The 26,556-nt window shown below is 28.0% G+C and overlaps 1 protein-coding gene across 2 annotated transcripts in view; it reads left to right on the forward strand.

Annotated features, from left to right (window-relative positions):
- Positions 1-26,556, forward strand: part of LOC107071163 (uncharacterized) — an 89,249-nt gene that overhangs the window by 37,185 nt on the left and 25,508 nt on the right. For both annotated transcript variants that reach the window (XM_015329917.2, XM_015329925.2), the window contains 3 exons: positions 207-329; positions 845-1,102; positions 2,031-2,210. In XM_015329917.2, the coding sequence (XP_015185403.2) occupies positions 207-329; positions 845-1,102; positions 2,031-2,210 (561 nt within the window). The remainder of the gene's footprint in view (positions 1-206; positions 330-844; positions 1,103-2,030; positions 2,211-26,556) is intronic.

Consider the following 26,556-nt stretch of genomic DNA (forward strand, 5'->3'; position numbering starts at 1 on the left):
AAGAAAAAAAAGAGGGGGTAACATTTAATTGGTTCGAGTAACTGGTGTGTAAAATCACGTGTAGTGTATATACCCTGTCGTCGTGCCAGTGTCAACTAGACACTTTGTGTTTTATTTTAGTCTTTTTTTTTTCTTGTTCTATTTTCTCTCTCTCTCTCTCTCTCACTCTCATTTTGTTCTTTTTTTTTTTTTCATTCAAACCGCAGACGTGAACGAATGCGAGGAGAACAACGGCGGCTGTGAGTACAAATGCGTGAACACTCCTGGATCTTTTCGATGCGAATGTCCGAAGGGAATGAAACAGGGCGAGGACAGGTTCACGTGCATAGGTGAGCGATTTACGAGCAATCTAAAACGTCGGATGTGATGTTCAGGGAATTCGTCGATGGCATTTCGTTCGGATTCTTTTCAATCAATGAGAATCCATTCGCTGATCTATTTTTTTCTTTGCTTTTTTTTCTATCCTATAATCACCGTGGCAAAAATTATTCACAAAGATTAGAAAGAAGATCACCCAACATTCATTGATTAAAAATAAAATCTAACATTAACCAATCACAAACGATAATCATCCAATTATAACACCTAACTTAGAAAAAATAGTATAATTAAATTAAATTATTATTTGTTACCAAAAAAAAAAAAAATTAAACTCTTAAGTTGCACGCTTGAGTTAACTCGAGCGACGTTTTATTACGTTGAGCCAAAATTGTTCCTTAATGGGTTAATTTAAAAATATAAATATAAATTAATATAAAAAAAATTTGATTTTCATTAATTTCAGCTTGAATTAAATAAAAAAAAAAAAAAAGAAAAAGTAAAATAAATTCAACATAATTTTCAGATATAAATGAATGTTTGTTGAACAACGGACACGGTCCTTGTCAGGACACATGTCGTAACCTCATAGGTGGTTACGAATGTTCCTGCGAGGGTCTTCAGGACACTGTCCTGTCTGCCGATAACCACACGTGCCAGAATGCAGGTCCATGCAGTGTCAACAATGCCGGATGTTCTCACACTTGTCTCTCGACGATGGGTCGAGTGTTCTGCCTCTGTCCGGACGGCTTCATGCTCGAGGACGACTGGAAGACCTGTCAAGGTAAACCTCATCATTTCCCTTAGGATATACGGTTCGTTCGTTTAATCGCGTTAATTGAATACCGTAGAGAGAAACTTGTCTTTGGTATGGCAATATCCTTATCAAATCGTATCCTTTTACACGCATACCATGCATACATGCATACATGCATTTATTTCATATATTAGAGTGTTTCCTTATTTCTCAAAATAATTCAAATATTATTGTTCATTTAATTATTTAAATAGTTTTTCATTTAATTTCATCTTATCTTTTATATTAATTAGTTTGTAATTATTTAAGAGTCATTAATGTGATTTTGGGTGATCTTGCATTAATTGGATAGATAAAAGTTATTGATAATAATTAAGATTACTTTTATGGAATATTACAATTTATTTATGAAATATCATATATTATTTTATTTATATAATATAAATAAAATTTATTAATTATATTAAACAAAATTATTATTAAAAATAATTTAAATAAAATTTATATTATATTATATATTATAATTATATAAAATATATAATACATAAAGATAAAAAATAAAATATTAAAATAATAATATAAAATAAATTATATTAATTATAAATAAATATTAAATTTGTGTTTACGCTATAAAAATTTATTTTTACACTTAATAATAATTTAAAAAAAAAAAAGAAAATTTACATAAATTTGTTTCAATTTATAAATCAATATATACCCTAGTAGTACAAAATATTGAAAAATATTGAATACATTTGTATTTAATGTTAAACAGAGAGATTCAATGTTTTCTCTACCAAAACCAGTCAAAATGATTGGTTTGGTTTCTAATAAATTTGATATATTATATATATATATATATATGTGTGTGTGTGTGTGTGTGTGTTATGTGTCTAAGAAATGAATATTTGGAATGGAATAAAAAAAAAAAATGAATTTACGTCATTTGTTTCAGACGTAGATGAATGTGCAGTACCCGATCTTCAAACGGAAGTGTGCCGTTACGGATGTATCAACACCCAAGGATCTTACAGATGCGCTGAACCAATGGAGCTGAAGGATCAACCGATAGCAGACAGCCTCTCCATCACTTGCCTGCCCGGATACGAGGTGTCCGCAGACGGTATTTGTGTGGGTGAGTACCTGATCTTTACGATAAACCTACTGGACGTGTGATACCATCCAATTTTATCTATTCCATCTAATATATTTGAAACTTTTATAAAAAAAAATGTTCTTTTTATACCCTTAGGAAATTTTACATTTCATTCGATTTTTCAATATTTAACTCGATGACGATACTTTTATTTATCGTTTATTTATTATTAGATGATATATAATTTAATTTAATATATAAATTTAATATTACTAAAATATATAATATTATTAAAAATGGAATTGAATAAAAAAATATAATAATTGCTAATATAATATATCAATTTTATAATAATACAAATCATTTTTGTCCATCATCGAGTAAACAAAAACGCGTATTAATAATAATACAAATGCAATATACAAGTTAATATTAAAAAATGATCTATAATAAAAATATATAAGACATCGTCAAAGTTATTTCTCTATTGGATCGTTTGAAATTTCACATGACGGATTTCTATCAATGCGGTGCGAAATTTCATACGTTACGTTGTAAGTGTAATACCGAAAGTTGTTTCACCGTAGTACGTTAACTACAGTAGCTCGTTAGCATGTTGTTTAGTTATTTACTCAGTTATTCCGCGATATACAGAGGATTATACAGTTTAATGATAATAGATGCCTCTGGGGATGTTAAACTTTGTCCGCACGGACATAGTCAACCGATTTAGAAACACATAACTACTATACCTAACCGCATGACTATCTTTGAGGGGATACGCTTTGCAAAATTGTTACTTCTTCATTGACATTAATTATGGAAAATATCGAATTACATTATTCGTTTAGAATTGAAAGACAATTTTTTATACTTTTTTTTATCTATTTTTTTTTTTAAATATAATATATTTTGCATGATCAATTCGTACAGTGTTATTAAACTAATAACGTTGAAGATACCCCCCCCAAAAATAATAATAGATAGTATTAAAAATATTAATATTATATTATTATTTTATTATTATTATTATTATTATACTATACTTTATTTATTTTATACTATTATTATACTGCATTTTATTATATATAATATTATGTATATTACTATGTTTATTTTACTTTTTTTTACAAAGTACAAAAAATAGTAATACCATAATATTGTTATACCATATATTGTTATACCAGTAATACAATTACATATATATACTCGTATATATATGGTATAACACAAATATAAATGGTATATTATATTTTGATTTTTATTACATATTAATTTGTAATATTACACATTACATATTTGTTATTATATACATACATATATTATATACAAATATATATAAATAAATAGTAATAGGAGAATGTCGCGTGTCCGGTTTAGATTACATTGTAACGTACAAGCAATGTAATTTCGTTTTGAACGGTTTAAAGTGCGTACTAAAGCTTTTAAAAGCTCGATGGACTATGGATAAATTTCAAGCGAATCGATGAGGGTGGTCCTCTCTCTCTCTCTCTCTCTCTATCTATTTACCACGGATAACAATTCCCCCGTAGGGAGAGATGAAGGCCCTAACGAAATTTCAGATAGGGGTCCTCGTCAAGCCCCGGTAACATCGTACGAGACGTAAATAATCGAATCAGTTTGGAACATGGTCAATCCACTTTATGTACATACTAACGCGTAACTCCGTGTCGACTATATCTATCTATCTATCTATGTTGAATTATAATTAGGCTTCTTCTATCATTAGGTTATACTTTATAAAAATATTTTGTTTGAAGTAAAAACTTCTTTAGAATTTCTGTGATTTGTAAAAAAATGAAACGCAGTGATGTAGCGGTGAGAACGAAACCGTAATATAGTGGGGAAAGGAAACGGACACTGTAGTAAGGGGAAAACGAACGTTGTAGTGAGGAAAAAGAGAAAAAGAGACAAACATATAGGATTGAACCTGCGAGAGACTAAGACAGAATATAGTTATACAATTTTTGAAGTGAAAACTTCTTTAGAATGGGAGTGTTCTGAAAAGTAAATAAACGCGGTTGGTCAGGAAACGGAGCTATGAAACGGAGCTATGAAACGGCTGCTATACTAAATAATGAGAGAAAAAGAGACAAACATATAGGATTGAGCCAGAGAGAGAATGAGACGGAATATAGCTATACAGTTTTTCCTATTCTCGGTCTCCTCTTTATGCTATGCTTCGTAGTTATCACTCCTGGTTGTATATGTGTGTGTCTGTGTGCGACTGCATACTACAAAGTGTGGACACGTATTCTTTCGATACTCGAAATGTTTATAGGTAGGAGCGATAGAAGGGTAGAAGAATAAACAGAGATAAGCGTGTAGGTAAGGTAGGTAAAATAATTTTTGAATGTGGTAACAATATAATAATAATAATACTATAACAAATAAATCCTATAATTATTTTACACCTGATGATCTGCATTCGTCTCATTCTCTCGAAACTTAGTTTTTTAAAAGTTTCACTTCTAACACGTGTAATCTGCACACATGTTGTTTTTTTTATATTTTTAGGTTTTTTTTTTCGTTCTTAAAGTTTACTAATATTTAATATATTATTTTTAATTTATTATTATTTAACAGTATAATAATATTTAATAATTATAAACCCCACCTTCACAAAAAGTATCATTCAATTACTCATGTGTTCAAACACTGATATGTATATTAAGAGAATATAATTATCTATACTCGTTAATCTTGATCTAACTAAGAGATAGGAATCTTATATATCATGTCAATAAAATGAAAATTAAAAATGACTTAGTTTAGGATGATGTCAATTAACTTACAAGACAAGAACATTAATAATAGGATCGTATCTCGACACGATTTCACGTTACACTTGCTTTAATAACACAACATCGATATAATTGTAATATCAACGTTCAACTTGGTTGGTCCTTTAATGGTGTTTCATGCAAGTGCAGGAAGGCAGGCAGGCAGGCAGGCAGCAACGAATGATTTAAGCACGACACTAATACGAGCTGTCATCGTGCCGCGAGCACGAATCCACGTGTGAAACTTAATTCGATTAGCTTGATACACGAATGATCTACGTACGTGTTAGTGGTGATAGTGGTGGTGATGGTGGTGGTGGTAGTATGAACGAAGCCGTTAGGAAAATCACGTTAGTTGCTTTCGTTCAACACCCATTCCCACCCACTTCTACTCTCACTCCTCCACGAAATTCACGTTAGGGTACCCTTATGTTGTTTCTCAAGTAAAAAAATACGATGAAATTTATCTATTTTTTTTGAGAATCTATGTGAATGAAAGATAATCTGTTTGATTATTTTGATTATAATAACGATATTGAAATTTTTAATTACACAAAATTGTGTTATACATTTGGAAGAATAAAATATATATAAAAAAAAAAATATATATTTGTTTGATTTATATTTAATATTAATAAACTTTTAGAACGAAAGAAAAGGAAACACAATATTTTGTGTTTGCAAATATAATATAAAGTTAGGAGAATAACATATAGTTAATATTTTTCTTATATATAAAAAAAAAAATAAAATCTATATTTTCATTAATATATTAAATTAATAAATATATATTATAAAATATATATTTATTTAGAATATATTATAGAAATATTTGTATTGTTATTATTATTTTAAATATTATACATATATATATGCATTGTAATATTTACTATGTTATTATAAATTAAATATTAATATAATTTTAATTATAAATATCTTTACAAAACAAAACTGTAATATTATAAATATTTATATAGTTATATTATATATATATATATTATAAAATAATATAATTATAAATTAAAAGAAAGATTATTCGATAAATCAACGCATGTAAAATTGTAATTAAAAATAATAAATATAATTAGGGAGGGAGGGGGAAAGAAAAAGGATAAAGATTAATTAAATAAAAATTATTTTTGATACGTACAAATAATTAATTGCAATTAATTTAAATTACTTTATAGAGAATGATAAGAATTATTTAATATTCTATAACGTTAAATTATAAATGCATTTCTACGTGATTGAGATTAAAATCAGTAGAGAAAATTTTGTTTAGAAATTAGAATGATTGATTAGAATAATAATTGGTAGAAATGTTTAACAAATGTATTATCAAATCGATATATTTGAAAATTCACTATTAGCGTAATTTATTTGGTGAATTATTATTATCATCATTGAATTTGTGTGTGTGTGTCTCTTTCTCTCTCTTTCGTTTGTACCTATAAATAATTAATTACTTAAACTAACGTTACAGTGATAACGAGAGATAGATTCTATTGGACCTTGTTACTCGGAACATGTTGGAATGTCTCTATTCTAGTCTAATTCAATTTCGTAGTCCGATCTAATTGCGTTGAATCAAACCAAGATCGAAGCTTCGGGAACTATTCGTCGAAGAAAATTACGTTCACGTTTGGGGATCCATCATTATAATTATCTCAAGTAATTTGTCATTTTCTTAATAGTTCATTGCTATTCAAGTATTATACATTTAAATATCTAAAACAAAATATATATATATATATATATTTTATATAAAATATTCAATCTTATCAAAGTTTATCAATCAATATAATAATTAACCTTTTTAGTGTTGAACTAAACTAACTTTTAACTAAAATTTTTTGTAGAAATGGATTAATTTATTATTAACCAGATTTTAATAATAAATTATTTATAATTTTATTAAATAATAAATTATTTAATTTTAATTTAAAAATAAACTATTTAAAATTTTAATTTAATAATAAACTATTTAATTTTAATTTAATAGTAAATTATTTATTTTAATTTATGAATAAATTATTTAATTTTAATTTAATAATAAAAGTTTTTGTTTCTAAATATAATTTAATATAATTAATATAAACATTACATAATATATTTTACATTAATATTAACAAACACGTATATGTTTCGAAAAATCAAGTTAGTAATTTTTACCAAACGCAGATATATACGTCCATAGCACTGTAAGGGTTAACATAATAATTAAATGCACTTTTTAAATTTTAATATATATAAATTACGTGTCACGTTGTTTGTCCGTAATGGACTCTTAAACTACTGAACCGATTTTAATAAAATTTTACATACTGTGTGCAGTTTCATCTAACTTGAAAGATAGGATAGTTTATATCTCAATTTATAATCGCAATATTATTTTATTGCGAATTATTTGTTTATTAATTAATTAGAGTCATGTTTATCTCTGTTAGTTCGATAAGATTCTAACAGATGGCGGTATAAGGTAATTCGTTGACTTAAAGACGTGTGTATCGGACTGATTGTGAGTCACTGCAACGCGTGGCGGGGCACCCCTAGTATATATATATCATTTAATTTAATTAAATGCAAATTGTTTTCTTTTTTTTTTTGAGTTATGATGTTTTACGTATGAAAAATTGATTTCTAAATATTTAAATATGTAACACTGGAAAAAAAATGAAAAAAAAAAAAGAAATATGTGAACAAGTTATTCAGAGTTAGAATTGTAAAATGATTTGTTTATTTTTTTTCTTTTTTATTTGTTTACACACAAATTGATAACAATTGATTTCCAAATATTAAAATGTATAACATCGAGAAAAAAAAACTGAGACACTTTTTTCTAGTTGGAATTTTTTTTTTCTAAAAATACAAATTGATAACAGCTAAAATCAAAAATCACAAATTGAAATAAAAATTTGAAGAGAACAGAAAAATCATCAAAAAAAAAAAAAAGAAAAAAAAAGAAAATAAACAAAAACACTCCAATTATTTTCTCATGTGAGTTTCGTTTTAACGAGACGTATAAAGGAGTCATCAAAAAAAAAAAAAAAAGAAATCCTAAGAGAAGGGAATTTACTTCGATGGGGAGGGAAGGGGGTAGAAGAGAAAAAAAAGAATAAAAAAAGGAAAATGGGGATGATGAGAGGTGGTCTCTCTATATTCGAAGTATGAAAAGCCGTCAAGGGAGAATTTAAGCTCTCTCTCTCTCTCTCTCTTTCTCCCTCTCTTTCACCAACGGCGGTCTCTTTGAAAAAATTCGCGGAAGTTCGCGAAAAATTGTCGGAGCGTGACTCCGCTTATATTTGCTGTATAAATTTAAAGGGAAGATTCTCTTTTCTTTCTCACACACACACTCTCTCTCTCTCTCTCTCTCTCTCTTTCTCTCTTTCTCTTTTTACTTTTTTTATTTTTACTTTTTATTTATTTTTTTTACTTTTATTGCATTGAGTAGAACACGTGATGTCGAACGAAGAGAAAAAGTGTAGAAGAATTCGAAGAAGACCCTTTGAAAAATTGTTCTTCACACCCTCTCAGCCCTTCTACTTCTACTTTCCACCCTCCTCCACTATATTATACGAGTGGTATTTTATTTTTTTTTTTTTATCGTAAGGGTGGCGAAGAACTTATATGGATGCACAACATATTCCATCCTTGTCTTGTATCATTTCTTCATTCTTTTTCTTTTTCTTTACTTTTATCTATCTTTCTTTCTTTCTTTCTTTCTTTTTATCCATTCTTACCTCCTTTTCTCTTCCCTCTTCATCCCCCTTACCACTTTCTCTTTTCTCATCTTATTTTTCTTTTTTTGTTTTTTTTTTTCTTCGTTGGAATAGAAGTTCGGTGTGGAATCTTAGCTGGTGGCCCCTCGGGGACCGATATCTGTATTACCGGTCTATAGTTTTCTTTTAGGATAGAAAAGGATAAACTATTGGGATAGGGGGAAGAGGTTATGGGGGAAATAAAAAGGTTGGAAAAGTAAAGTATCTTTCTTTCTTTTTTCTTTTCTTCACCCCACCCACTTACTTCGTTCCCATATTCCGCGAGGAGCCAACACATTTTTAACCGTATCGCGAAATTCCCTATGGTATTGCACATACACCAGGTGTTTTTAAATAAAAAAATGAAAAAAAAAAAAATTATGGTTTCTTTTTTTTTTTTGTGGATGATGAAGGAATACAAATGGACGTGTTAATTTTGTTAATGTTGGACAAAGATTTTTATCCAATCAATGATCTATCAAATTTATTCATTTATTAATTTATATTGTGTAATGAATATAAATTATTTATATATATATATTTTATATCTATATTTTCTATACAATTATATTATATTTATTATATTATTTTTATTATTATATATTAAAAAAAATTTTAATAATAATCTTTATTATTATATATAATATTATTTTATAATATATTATAATTTTAAAATATAATATTATAATATATATATATATTGTAATGAATTTTGTTAATTAATATTATAAACGAATATTTACTCTATTGATAAGAGCTTAGTAAAGTTATAGAATTTTTAATAAATTATAAATAATTTGTTTATTTTATTTATTTCATGTGACAATAAACTTTCCGAGTTTTTAATGCTAATTAATAATAATAATAATAATAATTATTATTATTATTCATTTCATGAATTTATTGGAAAATTATCTTTACAAAATTATTGCTTACACTTTGTTCATTTAATTTTTCTCTTCTTTTTTTGTTTTTTTTTCTTTTGAATTGGAACACCCAGTATTTAAAGATATTTATACGTGTACGTGTAAGTAAAACACATAAGCTCACATGTGATGTTTCTCTCTTTTTCCTTTTCTCTCTTTTTCTCTATATACTGTTTTATATACCAATCTATGTATTACATGATTCGTCGATTTTTCAACGATCTGCACTTAAAAGTACGATTTCTCTCCTCCCCTTCACCTCTCTCCCTTTTCACCCACCCACCTCACGAAATACGAAGCAACTCTCTGCTGTAAATGCGTTTTTGTCGTATCACTCTGGATTAAGGACCTAGACAAATATACACAAATATAACACACAAACATACATACATACATATATACACATACATGTATATATGTATGTATTATACGTAAATGTAAAACACGTATATAAACAAAGATCGCGTTCGTCAAATAAATTTGTTCATTTATCGACTATTTTTTTGTTCTTTTAATTGTTTTATTTGAACCTCACATTCATAGATTATGAAGAATATTGTAAAAAGAAAAACATTTGTTAAAAGAAACATTGACTTTTTCAAATGCATACATAAAATATTGAAAAATTCTACTCTCTTATGAAAATATTTCTAAAACTAACTATATAATATACTGTAATAATATCTTGAAAACATCGATAGATTCTAACATGGTTTTATTAAAAGTATATACAAACAGTCTGACCTTCTTATGAAAATATATTCTTGTTTATAATTCGAATATGTGGATCATATGAATAGAGACGGAGTGTTTACAAAATGACGTGTATACGTTAGTAGCGTTCTAGCATTGAAGAAGTTAACATCTTTTATGATTTTCTGGCTGTTAGGTAAATATTTTTACAAATTGTTATTCTAATCTTATGAAAGTAAGTACATAGACTAATCTCATATTAAATATGTTACACGTGTGTGTGTGTATGTATATTTATCTTATTAATGATACATTCTATTAATTATTTAATAATTAATGATATATAGTATTATATATCATTATGTGAATAGTGTTAATTATTTATTATGATATATATTTTATATATTTTTTTTTATATATTCTATATTTTAATATCTATCACTATTTATGTATAAATAATTATTACATTAAAAAATATAATAGTTATATAATAATATTATTATTAAAATATATAATAGTTTAATATATCTATTACTATTTATATATAAATTAATATTAATATTAAAATATAATAATTTAATATATCTATCACTACATTTATATATTAATATTATAAATATTACACATATTAATATTAAAATATAATAATTTAATATCAATCACTATAGAAATATATAAATACTATTTAATTACTTATTAATTAACTTATTAATTAATATTATTATTCATATTGATTTTTTAGATATAATATTATTATAAATTTTACAATTAATAATTTTTCCTAAATTTTGTAGAATTTTTTCTCGTATTTTTTCATGTATTCCATGAAATACAATGTTTTTGTGTAGTATTCATGAGAATATTTTTATGAATATTTGTCTTAAATGATAATACCTTTTTGAAATTAAATTAAAATGAAAAAAAAAATAAATATTGGAAAATATTTATATTAACAATATATATATATATTTATTTACAAATTTCTAAGATTTAAGTATGTGTTATACAGTTTTGACGCGTTAAATTATCGAAACGGAACGTGCCTGTCAAAAACAGAAGTGAACTTACATTAGAAGTCCTCCCTTTACGTATATATAAATGTGTGTATGTGTGTATGTGTGTATATTTGATAGTACGTAGAGTTTCGATAAGTCTTGAAACGAGTATCGTTCCGCGTTAAATCGATTTTCTTTTCTCACAGTGTACGCGAGAAGTGAAACTTTCTCAAGGGGAAGTTTGTAAAACTTTATCGAACTTATAAGCGTTAGAAAATTCATTTGTCGTCAATTCTTACGTTTTTTATTTTTTTTATTTTTTTTAATTTTTTTTTTTTTTTTTTACAAGTTTTTGATAAACGATCTCATATATGTTAGCGACTAAATAATAATATAAAAGATTTAGTATGTAAGCTTAGTTGTATGTGTATGCGTGATGGAATGGATGGCGTGAGAGTCGCGTGTACGTTCAACGTTCTTTTCGGGAGTTGCGCTCCGGAGAAGAGATCGGCGATTCAAAAGGAAAAGTAGTATTTTTGTTGGATGCCTGGCATCGTTTGAACTTTAGAAAAGGCAGTGTGCTGCGAGAGTGATTTCATTAGTTTTAGTTTATTAGTTTTAGAGTTTCATTATTAGTCTTTAGATTATTTAGTCTTAATTAACTGTAGTTAAACATTTATAATATTAAGTAATAAACCTTTCAGTTACTTTTCAAATATTGAGAGTTCGTTATATTTTCTTTGTGTGTGTGAATCATAACAATTCAGAAGTGGGATTAATAACAAAAGAAAAACTTAGTACAAAGGTTAACTAAAATAAATTTTAGTTCTCGAATTTGAATTTGAAATTGAAATTTTGGAAAACAAAAACTACGTGCGTGAGGAGGGAGTTTGATGTCTCAAGCTGCTGACGAATTTGACGCATTTGTTCAAAAACATAATTTGTCTGACCTCTTATCTGCAAAAATGTCTGCCGAAGAACAGCTAAGTCAAGCTTTGGCTGAAATCGAGCGTCTACGTGCGAGAAGACAAGAAGAGCGCAACATGTATGAGCAGGAATTAGAAGAAATGAAAAGGGTTACGGCTGAAATTCAAAGAAATAGCCAGTCAGTTATGAGTCCTCAGAAAATGAATAGCGAAACATCGGAACCGTTATCGACAGCGCTTTTATCGATAGGAGATGTTATACGTCAACAATCCGAGACCTTTGAAAACCTTCAAGAAGTTCTACGTAACCTTGGACAGAGTGATCAAGGACAGATTATATCGGCAACAAACGCACAACAATTCATTCGTGAATTTTATGGGAATGAAGGTCCAGAGAAGGCGCAAGCCTGGATTAATGAGCTAATGAATACAAAAACACTGTATAATTGGACGGACGCTGTTGTTTTGAGTGTAGCAAAAGCGCGACTTAAGGGCGGCGCATGGAAATGGCTCATGACCAAGTCAACAACATTGACTACCTTTGCTGCCTTCAAGGACGCGTTTACAACGGCGTTCACATATAAGCGTTCGCGTTGCGAAAAACTAAAAGCCATGATATCCCGTGTACAAGCCCGCGATGAATTGATTCAAGATTATTTTCTTGATAAAGTCTGGCTGTGCGAAGGTTTGAATTTCGAAATAGATGACGTACGTGATGAAGTGGCCGCAGGATTATGGTCAAGGGAGTTAGCTCAACACATGCTTGGCCAAAAATATGAAAGTACTGATTCCATGTTGCAAGATTTAGTTCGAATTGAAAAGGTGCATAGCAGTCGAACTCAGCGAATTACGGAACAACGCGATCGGCGGAATTTACAAAGAGATAGTAATAGAAATAGGATTTTGAAAGCGGAAAGCGCGGGAAGCGCTCCGACTACAAGAACTGCAACTGCAACTACTAGTGCGTTTTCACTCGAAGGTCGAGAAAAATCGGCAAAGTGTTATAATTGCGGAGATATCGGGCATATTTCTCGTGCGTGTAATAAACCGAAACGCGAAATCACTTGCTTTCTTTGTAAACGTCCCGGGCATATTGCAACTCGTTGTTCACTTAATAAGTCAAATGTGGTTAACGTATTAAGTGAAGTGAATAACTCTGACGTAGGAAGTAAATTCATTCGCGAAATAAAAGTAGATTCTAAGAGTTTTACAGCGCTTATAGATATGGGAGCTACAGTATGTACGATTCGAGCGATTGCTGTTTTATGTGCCGGCTTTAAAGTAAACAATGTTCGTTCTAGTTTAGAAGGCTTTGGAGGTCAGAGAGTAGAATCTCCCGGTGTTGTTATTTTACCAATTCAGTTGGATAATTTGAAACCGCGCAATACTACATTGAGAATTGTACCTGACACAGCTCAGAAAGAAGACATAATTATAGGTCAACCATTTACCGAAGCGTCCGATATAACCTATACTCGTTACGGAAATGAACTTAAATTCTCTGACGTTAATGTAAATGAAATACAGGAATCGGCAACGTTTAAAATGCGTTCCTTAGATAATGTAAATGTAGATCCAGGAACGATTAGATTTGTAAGAGTTCAAGCTGATACTCATGAATTAGAAGTACCGATTGTAAATGATTCAAGTAAGATGAAAAATATTGAGATAAATGAGAAAATTGGCGAATCAGTATTATCGATAACCTCAGCACCTGAATTAAAACCTAGATATGAACCAATTAAATCGGAAGAAATTATAACAGATCCTAGCGTGACGACTGAACAAAAACAAAAATTATTAGATTTATTGAACACCTATAGAATTTGTATAGCTAAGGGATTGGATGAAATTGGAAAAACCGATTTAGTAACTATGGATATTGAGGTCGTTGCTGATAAGCCTATTTGTTCAAGACCGTATAGATTAAATGCTAAGGATAGACACGATTTAGAAAATTTGATTGACGAGTATAAGCGAGTAGGAATTGTTACGGAGACAAATTCTAAACATGCGAGCCCTGCATTTGTCGTACGAAAGAAAGACGGATCGGCTAGAATGGTAATAGACTATAGGAAAGTTAATCAAATTACAAAACGCGTACATTTTCCAATCCCAAACCTTGATGAGTTATTACAAGAAATTTCTGAAGCTCGATATTTTATAGCCTTGGATCTTTATCTCGGTTATTTGCAGATGCCCCTTACGGAGAAAGCGAAAGAATTAACTGCGTTTATTACAGAGACCACTACCGGGCAGTTTGAAAGAGCAATGTTAGGATTGACGTGTGCGCCTATGTATTATTCTAAATTAATGGAAATAGCTTTGAGACCGGCAAAGAGAAAAAGGATTGCTTTTAACTTCTTTGATGATGCCTTTATTCATGCAACTACTTGGGATCAATTAATGCAAAATCTTGAATTTGTATTAGAATGTTTAAAGAGGGCGGGTTTGACATTGAATTTAAAGAAATGTAAATTTGGTTTATTGTGTATGGAATACTTAGGTTATATTTTCGGGAGAGGTGAACTAAAACCAGGTGATCGGAAAATCGTAGCGATCGAACAATTTCCCACACCGCGCGACAAGCATGAGATAAGACGATTTGTAGGATTAGCTAGTTTCTTTCGACGTTTCATACCGAAATTTGCAGAAGTCGCGAAACCTTTAACAGCCTTATTAAAGAATGATGTTGAATTTGAATGGACTGCTGATCACGAGACAGCATTTTTAAAAATTAAATCTTTACTTGTATCTCGACCGGTTTTGAAACTATATAATGCTAATGCGTGTAAGACGGAACTCCATACAGATGCTTCTTCTATTGGAATTGCAGGAATGTTGTTACAAGCTGATTTTGACGGAGAACCCTTAAAGCTAGTTTACGCGGTAAGCCGGTGTACGACTGAGGTTGAATCGAAGTATCATTCGAGTCGATTGGAGCTTATGGCGATAGCTTGGTCTTTGTCGCGTTTACGAACTTTTCTTATCGGATTAAAATTTACGGTAGTAACTGATTGTCAGAGTCTTGTTTATCTAAATGCTTGGAAGACTAAAAATGCGCAAATTTCACGATGGATGGGAGAGATATCCGAATTTGATTTAGAGATAAAACATAAACGAGGCGAGTTGATGCAGCACGTTGATGCGTTATCAAGGGCGCCCGTTGTAGACGTTGAATCCGAACATCGCATAAATATTATTAAAGAAATTAAAACGAAGGAAGATGAAATTCTCGTATTTCAACGATCCGATCCAGCTATTTTAGCGCAAATAAATATATTAAGGAAACCTGACAAGGAAAGAACTCGATTAGAAAATAGTGTTGTAAAAGATCTAGTTTTACGAGATGGTTTATTATTTAAGGAAGTAGTAAGAGATGATAAGGTAGTTGAATTGTTCGTGATACCGAAAGCTATGCGAAAATATTTAGTCATCAAATATCACGATCTAAACAGTCATTTCGGGGTTACTAAAACGGTAAAACGTATCGAACAATATTATTATTTTCCTCGGTTAAGACGATACGTAAGAATGCATATTAAAAACTGTCTGGAATGTATCTTAGCGAAGCGTAAAGTCGGACCAGGAGAAGGTGAATTACACCCGATTCCACCAGGAAAGAGACCGTTTGAAATTATTCATGTCGACCACGTTGGACCCTTTCCGACTACTCCAAGAGGAAACAAATTTATTTTAGGAATAATCGATAATCTGACAAAATTCGTTGTTTTTGAACCTGTGAAAAATGTAACAGGCCTTGTGACAGTAAGAAAAATGGAAGAATTTGTTGATAGATTCGGAGCACCTGTGCGAATTGTATCCGACAGGGGAACATCTTTTACCTCCCATCTGTTTCAAGAGTTTTGCTTGACACACGGTATTAAACATACTCTTAACTCAAGTAGGCATCCACAAGCCAATGGATTAATAGAGAGAATGAACCAAACCTTAGTACCGTCTTTAAGGATCGGTGAACACCCTGATTGGGATAAAAATGTTAAAAGGGTCGAACGCGATATTAACGGAACAGTTAGTGCAGCAACTGGGAAGGAACCGTTCAAAGCGTTATTCGGGTATTTACCACGTTTTAAGGATAGAAATCTTAGAGAACTAACAGCGAATTGCGAAGATTATAATCAACCTAACGAGATTCAGTCCAAAATTCGCAAAAATATTGAGTTAGAGCAACAAAAGTATAAAAATTACCATGATAAAAATAGATTGAAGAATATTAATTATAAAGTAGGCGATATTGTGTACATGAAGCGAAATCCTATAGCTACTGGAGAATCTACGAAACTCCAAAATGTCTTTAGTGGACCGTTAGTTATTGTAGAAGTTGGACCGAGCGATACATATAGGGTTAAGAAACTGAACGAATCAGGAGATCGTGGGTATATAACAACAGCGAATGTGAACCAATTGAAAATATGGCGAGGCTATGAAAGTGACGATTCCGAGAACTTTGAAAACGATAGCGATAGCGAAACACAATCCGATGATAATTTAGAAATAAGGAATGAAAACAAAAATATAACTCCTGATGTAGACAATGTATCGATGGAACCAGAGAATCCGGTTACTATTAACGAAATTGAAAAGAATGTGAATGAGCGGCCTGTACGAAATCGACGTAAACCCGAGTATCTGTAAGAATACCTAGTGTAAGAATTATTTTATATCAGCGATTATTGTACAAAGCGTAACGTTGTAAATTTCTTTTCTGTCCTAACGCAAAAAAAAATTGGATGTAAAATGTTTGGAGACCAAACAAACGTAGAATGGCCGAATGTTAGCGACTAAATAATAATATAAAAGATTTAGTATGTAAGCTTAGTTGTATGTGTATGCGTGATGGAATGGATGGCGTGAGAGTCGCGTGTACGTTCAACGTTCTTTTCGGGAGTTGCGCTCCGGAGAAGAGATCGGCGATTCAAAAGGAAAAGTAGTATTTTTGTTGGATGCCTGGCATCGTTTGAACTTTAGAAAAGGCAGTGTGCTGCGAGAGTGATTTCATTAGTTTTAGTTTATTAGTTTTAGAGTTTCATTATTAGTCTTTAGATTATTTAGTCTTAATTAACTGTAGTTAAACATTTATAATATTAAGTAATAAACCTTTCAGTTACTTTTCAAATATTGAGAGTTCGTTATATTTTCTTTGTGTGTGTGAATCATAACATATATGAGTACAAATTTTATTATAGTTTTTTCTATCTTTATTAATTTACTTTTATTTATATTTCTTTTTTTTTTTTTTTTTTTTTTAAGATGAGATACATCAAACGTGTAGAAAAACAAATGTTCATTCATTCCACGTAAAAGAGGGTGTGTATTTTAAAATTATAATCTTTTTTTTTTTTTTTTTTTTTTTAAGTAAAATCAGTTAAGAATGGGAATTAAATAAATTATTTATTTTTTACTTTATTATTTATTATTAAATACAGTTGAGATTAAAATTCTTATTTCAAGTTAAAATCCGTACAATGTGAAAATTTACGTATTTGTATTTATATTTGTAAGTTTAATTAATTTGAAAATTATGTTAGAATAATTTACGACAAATAGATATTGTTGTATATGTGTGTATGTGTGTGTAGGAAAGTACACATATAAAATAAGGAATACATAAGCACGTTTCGAACTAACAAAGGGTAGATTTATGGAGCAGGAAATGGTATTATCAGTCATGCGTTTTCGTATTTCACTTTAGTAAGCAATATCGATAAATAGAAAGAAAGAAAGGGAAAAGAAAAAAAAAGGGTTGAAATTTTTCTCTAGTGTATATCGATATGTTCCACATGGAATTTTAGTCTTTGATAAATACAAATCTATAAAATGGAAGTACCTTTTTTTAGGAATACAAAACACCAACTATGTTTTATGTTTATTAAAAAAGGATTGTAAAATGTAATTCAACGAAGTAAGAAACATTTATCAACAAAATCGTATTATAATAGGTATTGTTTATTTTTAATATAAAGTTTCGTGTCATATTTTTATTCATATAGGATGTTTAATTAAATATAATTTATATTTAGTATTTATAAATTATATATATTTATTTATTATATAATAATTATTTATAAATTATAAAATATTATTTATAATTTAGATTATTGACTTTTAGTAGTTATTTATAATATAATATAAATTATATAATATTTTTTAACAAAATTGTAATGTAATAATATCATATTTTTAACATAGATTTTTGTGTTATATTTTTATTCATATATCACGTTAAATTACAAATATTATTGATTTATTATATAATATTTGTTATATATAATAATTATTTATAATTTATAATTTATAATAATATATTAATACAATATTATATAATATAAATTAATATAAATATTATTTATATAAATTATATATTAAACGTAATTTGTTCATTTATTCATTTATTCAATACTTTTTCTTTTTTATTTTCTTCTTATTCGTTCGTTTATTGTTAATTATTTTCCATTTGATAATTCAAATAAATTACAACAACAGTAACAACAAAAAGTATTAATAAAATAGTTATATTTTCACGAGGTTATTATATAGTTTACGTTCCTAATGATGTAAAAAGAAGGATTATTGGCGGTCCTTATAATAATAATAATAATAACAATAATAATAATAATAATAATAATAATAATAATAATAATAATAATAAAGAATAAGAAATTCCTTTGACTTTAGAAAAACGTTTCGTCAATGTTGTTTTGTGTTCCCCTTTTTACTCCAAGTTCAGCTTTTTGCGATAATGCATAACGATCTTGGTGGTGGGGTACTTGTACTACTTATTTGTTGCCCTTATCGTACGTTTTTCTCCTTTATTATTTCTACTATTTGTTGCTTCGCTAAAGAAAAATACGTGAAAAAAGGAATATAAGAAAAAATACAAATAAAAAAATCCAAGAAAAAGAAGAAGAAGAAGAAGAAGAAGAAAGAAAGAGATGAAAATGAAAGGGTGGGTTTGGGGTGGGGGTGGTAGGGTTATGGAGGTTATCCTAAAGAAATTTTACGCGATAAGAGAGAGAGAAAGAAAGAAAGAAAGAAAGAAAAGAAGAAAAAAAAAAGAAAATGAAAAAGAAAAGGAAAAGAGAAAGAGAGAACGTCCTCAAAAGAGGTTCAAAAGAGGTTCCTTTCAGGACTAACCCGATTTTTGGCTGACAAAGAAACGCTTGGGTTCGCAAAAAACGTCCCACGAATTTTTCTCCATGCTTTTTCTTTTTTATTTTTCTTTTCTTTTTTTTTTTTTTTTTATCCACGTTGGATTCTTTAGCATGAAATCTCGTGCTTGCATTCTTTTTTTTTCTTTTTTTTTTTTTTTTACCAGTTTCTCGTGCTTTTTAATGTCGAAACGAATTTTCTTCTTACATTTTTTTTTTGCTTTTATTTTTTCTATCTTTTTTTTTTTTTTTTTAAATCTTTATCTTTTTACTTGAAACTTCTTGTTTATTTTTTCTCATGGAAGGATAAGTATGCAAAATGAGAAAGAAAGTACTTTGCTTTCTTTTACTTATGTTGGTGTACGTTGATAAACGAAATGGAACGAAATCTGTTTTTTTTTTTATTTGTAATTATTCCATTTGAAAATTTATTTAGATCGAATAGTCATGTTTTTTTTTTATAAATATTTATTATTAATATTATTATTATATTGTACTAATTGTTTTAATAATTGATGTCAATTGAAATAAATTAACTAGTATTTTATTATAATTAATTATTCATGTTTAATACCATAAGAGGATGTTTAAATACCATAAAGGTATATAAATGCAATTTAATATTTAATTATTTATATAAAATTAAATATTACCATATGTATTAATTAATTTTACAAACACACCACACATTTATCATTAATTATTAAATTATATGATAAAGTATAAATATAATAATATAAAATATATTATACAATAAAATAATATAATATATAATAAAAATATATAATATAATATAATAAATATATACTTATATGTAAATAATTGTTAAAATTTTTATATAATTTTAATTATCAATTAAATATTAAAAAATATTATATAATTTATATAATAATATATTTATCTAATAAATATAATATATAATATATAATAATTAGAAAATAATCAGAATAAATAGAACCTTAATCAGATTATAGTTTAACAAATCTACCAAAGATCAATCAATCAATGAATCGATTAATCAATCAATCAATCTATCAATCTTGACCATTTTCTGTTATTTCTGTTCTTCCTGTTAGATGAAATTGACGCGAATGAAGAAACGAAAGAGTAAGATAGACGATAGTAGTAGATGTTAGATGTGCCCTTTCCAATTCAAAATCCTCGTTACTTCACTTGACTGGAAAGCTTTAAACCTTCCGACAGGGATCGATAGAAGTTCTCTGCTCTTCTGTGCTGAGGATGGCCCTTGTAACCTTCCTTCCTTCTCTCTTTCTCTCTCACTCTCACTCACTTTCAAACACATTCACTAACACTATGTCTATCTCTCTCTCACTCTCTCTTACTCTGTTACTGGCTAACACATTCACTCAAACACATAGGTTCACCTAACACATAGTATACATGGGGTGCACGTTACCCAGACGTCTCTGGGCTCTTGATTAATTAGATGTGTAAGAAGCTCCGAGGGATATTAACTTCCCTGTGGGCTTTTCTAGAAGCTTTAGCACCACCACCATCCCACCCTCTAAGAAGAAGACAAGCCGACACTTTGATGAAAGCCGTCACCGTACGTTTCGGCAACCGATCTCTCTTACAAGAATATAAATCTTTCTTTTTCTTCTTCTTCTTCTTCTTCTTCTTATTCTTATTCTACTTTTGATTCTGTTTTTCTTTTTGTTGTTGTCTATTCTATTCACTTTTTATTTTCCATTTTTATTCTAACGTTTATTGTACTCCTTCATACGCGTTTTTTTATTTTTTATTTTCCGTCTTTTTTCTTTTTCTTTACTTTTTGTTGCAAGAAAATTATTGCATTGGCATCTCTAGCACTTGAATACGTCATCTGGTGGCTAAATTCAAAATTAGAGTAGATAGGTCGATTAGCTACGCCACGTGAGATCTCTAGCACTTGAATACCCTATCTGGTGGGTAAATTCAAAATTAGATTATATAGGTCGAATTGCTACGCCACGTTTCTGCCAGAGATCCCAATATTCTTTGTTTTGTTTTTTTTTTTTTTATTAATATTGATTTTTTATTTATTTATTTATTATGAGATTCGTTGTTTTTAAATTCTAGTGTTGGTGTAATCTTTTTCTCTTTCGTTTGATAAAATATTTAAAAATATTTCAGAATTATTTAGAATTATTTCATAGGAAAAATATCGTTGGTGATAATATCTTTTTTCTTTCTTTTAGATTATTATATTTATCTGTTTAATTATTTATTTTATTATTTTTTTTTTTTAACTACAATCTATGTAAGAAAGGATTGTTTCTTACCAACATTGTTTCAAAGTTTTATAGCAACTTAAAATTTAATATACATAAAAATATCAAAAATATACTTTAAATAAAATTCTAGTTCTATAGACACACACACATATATATATATATATATGTATATATATATACAAGAATATAAAAATAAAAATATTGAAATATAAAAAAAATACTTTAAATAGAATCCTAAGTTTTCTAGCGCAACCTATTATTTAATATATATATATATATAATTTTTATATATATATTTTTAATTTAATATATACATATATTAAATTAATTTTTTACAATTAATAATTAAATTTTTAATTAATTTTATAATTTCAAATTATTAATTAAATATATATATATTAAAGTAAAGTATATTTACTAAATGTACTTTAAATATACTTTAATTTATTTATTATTAAACTAAAGTATATTTTATCATCTTAGGTGTCGTTTAAAAAAACAGATCGATATGTTTGTCTCGAATCTATTTTTATCGTTAAAAAAAAAAAAAAAAAGAAAAAAAAAACAGAAGAAAAAATCCATAAACTTATATCTATCTTATATCATTGAACTCCTGAGAAGGGGTGGGGAGGAGGTTTTAGAAGAAAATAAATTAACAAGCATCCTACATTATTTCCATATTTCTTCATATGCGCATATAACAAAAATGTATTTATCATCTCCATGTATATACACCCGTATATGTGTATATGTGTGATCAGGTGGTAAGAAAATATTTGTTCATTATATATAATAGTATATAAAGTTGTATATAATGTTTACGATGTGCAATCATATCGTTTAATGAACCCGCATATCGTGACACACTAAAACACGATAAATGTGAAACAAATTTCAATGAGTAAAATAAAAGAAATTGAGGGTAAGGGTGAGGGGTACGAGGGTAAGGGTGGTTGGGACGAGAAAAAAGAGTTAAAGAGATAAAGAAAGAGAAAGATAAGTACAGCAAAGTAGTAGCTGTCTCATTATCTTTTTTTTCCCTTTTTTTTCTTTTTTCTTTTTTTTTTTTTTTCAAATAATAAAATGTCCCACCGCGAAAAACGTTGAACGCATCTTCGTCTAATTAGCCGAAGTAATTGTTGCATAATTAGAGTTAAAGAGAAAAGTTGAAAGCTGTTGGTTGTTTCGTATTGTCGCAAGACCCTCAGGTAGGTAGAAAGGTAGATGGGTAGGTAGATAGGTAGATAGGTAGATAGGTAGGGTAATTATTCTTCTTCCGTAGAACAAACTGGCCCTGGTGGCTTAAACGTTCCGGATTCTTATTAGGTTAACGAGTTTCTCGGGAACGTTTAAATTTTCGTCGAGAGCTTTTACCCTTTCTTCCTTGTCCCTTATCCCTTATCCTTGTCCTATGTCCCTTATCCCTTATCCTTGTCCTATGTCCTTGTTACTTTGTCGTTGTAGTTGTCTCGTTCAATGTTGAAAGAAGAACGCACATGACACACTACTCCATGCTTATACTCTTCAAGTTATTTAGGATAAGAAGAAGAAAATAAAATAAAAAAAAAAAAAAGTACAACTACTCCGTTGGGTGCGTTAAAGAATATTATAGAATACAATGTAGATAGTAGTAGTAGTAGTAGTAGTAGTAATATCCCTTGTGAAGGGACAGTAGTTCTTTTAACGTCTTTCTTCTTACCTTTTAACTTTTCAAATTTTTAAAACACTCATTTTTCTCTCACTACTTTTATCTTTCTCTCTCTCTCTCTCTCTCTCTCTCTCTCTTTCGTTTTTTATTGTTGTTGTTGATGATCGTTGTATCTGCTTATTCGTATTTTTACCTTTTTTATTTTTTATTTCTTTTTTTTTTTCAGTAGAATTTAAAATTTTTCATGATAAATAATCCCATTGTTTTTATAATCGTCAATGCAAAATTTTTCTTCAATTTATTTATTTATTTATTTATTTATTTATTTATTTATTTAGAGAGAGAGAGAGATTTTTCGTATTATCCATCCACCTATTTATTTCCAAAATAATTTTTTTTATTTTATTTTATTTTTTTTTAAATTTTATTTTGTAATTAGTTTATTTTATTATATTTTATTATGTAATTATTTTATTTTATTATATTTTGTATATAATTACGTTATTTTATTTATTTTTTTTATTATATTTTATTAAATTTTATTTTGTTCTATATTTATTGTATTTTACTCTATTTTATTAAATTTTATTTTATTCTATATTTATTGTATTTTACTTTATTTTATTAAATTTTATTTTATTATATAATTATTGTATTTTATTTTGTACAATAATTATTTAAAATACAACACACGTTGTTGTCCATAGTAAGGACACTTTTAATGTATTTCTTTTTTTTTTTTTTTAATTTTAATTTTATTCCTTAAGTAGCCCCAACTCGTTCTCTTTAATTTACCTTTATTCTTTCTTCTACAATTATTTAATACACGGTACGTTGTCGTAAGGATAACGAAGTTTCCTTATTTCTCTTTCTCTCTCTCTCTCTCTCTCTCTCTTTTTCTCTCTTAATCCAACTCGAGATTGTTCCCATTGTAATCATTTTATTTCTTAAGTTAGTTACGTGCATCAAGTTTTCTTCTTTTAAATAAATTGAAAACTTAACGGAGACAAGTTCTTTGGTACTGTACAGTTGCAATATTTTTTTCTTATACACCGATACAACGAATTCTTTTTTTTATTATTTATTTCTCTCCCTCTCTCTCTGTCTGTCTGTCTGTCTATCTGTCTGTCTCTATTCTTCTGTCTCTCTCCCTGTTTCTTTTATTTGACTCTGTTATATAATTTTTCTTCCTTTTTATTTTTATTTTTTCTATACACTATTGTATCTCCAACGAATCGAGCATCACTCAGTTGTTGATTCTCGAGAGGCTCAAGGGAGTGAGAGGGTGAGGGGGTGGAATGAGGAGGATGGATAGGAGGATGTAAAAAGAAAACAAGAAATTTTACCATTAAAAAAATTCGTCCTCTCGCGAGTCCCTAAAAATACACAAGCTAGGACCTTTTATCCGGACGCGAACGAATATTTTTTTTTATTCCTTCTATCTCTCTCTGTCTCTCTCTCTCTCTCTTTCCTTCCTTTCCTTTATCTCCGAGAGTTAAAAAATAATAGAAAATAGAAAACAAAAATTTAAAAGATAAATGTCGACAATAATTTTCCTTATATTACAATTAGTCTCTCTCTCTTTCTCTCTTTCTTGTTCTCTCTCTGGTGTTTAATGTTTCATCATAAAAAATGGGCAAGTCAAAGAAAAGAACAAAAAATTATTTGTAAAAATTACGATTCTCCATGTAAAAAAAAAAAAAAATCCTATGAGAATTTCTTTGATTATTCGTAAATTTATAAAATATTAAAAAAAAGAAAAAAACGTTAGATAAATGAAATAATTTATAGATAAATAATATATATATATATTAATATAATATCTAATTTTTCATAAATCATATATTAATATAATTTAAAATAATTTATGTAATAATTTTTTTATAATATAATAATTAAATTAAATTTAATAATTATTAATCTTAATTTAGTAATTATATACATAATTATATTAATATAATTATATTCTATAATTATATTTTATATGAATAGAATTATTATAATTAATTAATCAAATAATATTATAAATTAAATAATATTAATATAATATAGAATTTTATTAATATAAAATATAATAATATATTCAATATATTTGTATTGAAATAAATGAATATAATAATTCGATGACGAAATGATGAAATGACGATTGTAAAAAAGTAATCAAAGTAGTAGATTATTCATTTCAAAACTTATCCGACTTTATCACCGACTTTAAAACTTGACAAGGAAACTTGACAAATAAGAGGATTCAAAATCGCAGAAACACACGATCTCTTCAACATGTTGATACGAGAAATAGAAATAGATATAGATACAAAAAGAGAGAGAGAGGGAGATAGAAAATCGTCATCAACACAAATGAGGTTCTTTCATCTACCGTAAAAGCTTCGTACATGTTGTCAGGAATGACGTTAACCGTCTAGACGGTAAATATTAAAGACGAGAATACATTTCTCCCACCCCCTCTTCATCTCTCTCTCTCTCTCTCTCTCTCTCTCTCTTTCTGTCTCTCTTCCTTTTTGGTGGTATTTGCGGGATTAGAAAAGCATTTTCTGGTATGTCGCTTGCTTGTTCATCTCTTTCCTTTCATTTAATCGTCACGTTCTTGTATAACAACATCAACGTGCATACAATTCTCAAAGAAATTAAATGTATGGATAGATGAATGTGTGTGTGTGTGGGGGGGGGGGGGGTAGAAGAATATGGAAAATTTATTAAAGACAAATTTTTTAACAATTTACTTATATTATGTGCCCATAATTATGAAAGTAGTCTAAATATATTTTGTTTTAAGATGTTGCTATTAAATTAATTGCTAGAAAATTTAATATTCTATTTAAAGTATATTTTTTATATTTTTGTATTTTATTTTTATATTTTTATATATATATATATTAAATTATAATTTGCTATAATAAATTATAATTCTATTTAAAGTATATTTTTTATATTTTTGTATTTTATTTTTATTAATATTAAATTGTGTCGTGTACAACAAACGTTAATAAAAAAATTATTAGCAATTTTTATAAATTATTTACAGTAAAAATATCTATATTGATCGTGACTTCAAACTTTCATATAAATATAAAAATATAAATAAAAGAAAAGAAAATATTTTCTATTGAACAATTTCGTTTGATTTTCACATTTTATTCGCGATATGTTTTAAGAAATGTACGTATCATTAGTTAAAATAAAAACTAAAAGTAATATAATTATATATATATAT

This window comes from Polistes dominula, unplaced genomic scaffold (assembly GCF_049000335.1).
Source record: "Polistes dominula isolate Pdom_NZ unplaced genomic scaffold, Pdom_raw_medaka contig_15, whole genome shotgun sequence".
NCBI classification, from domain to species: domain Eukaryota; kingdom Metazoa; phylum Arthropoda; class Insecta; order Hymenoptera; family Vespidae; genus Polistes; species Polistes dominula.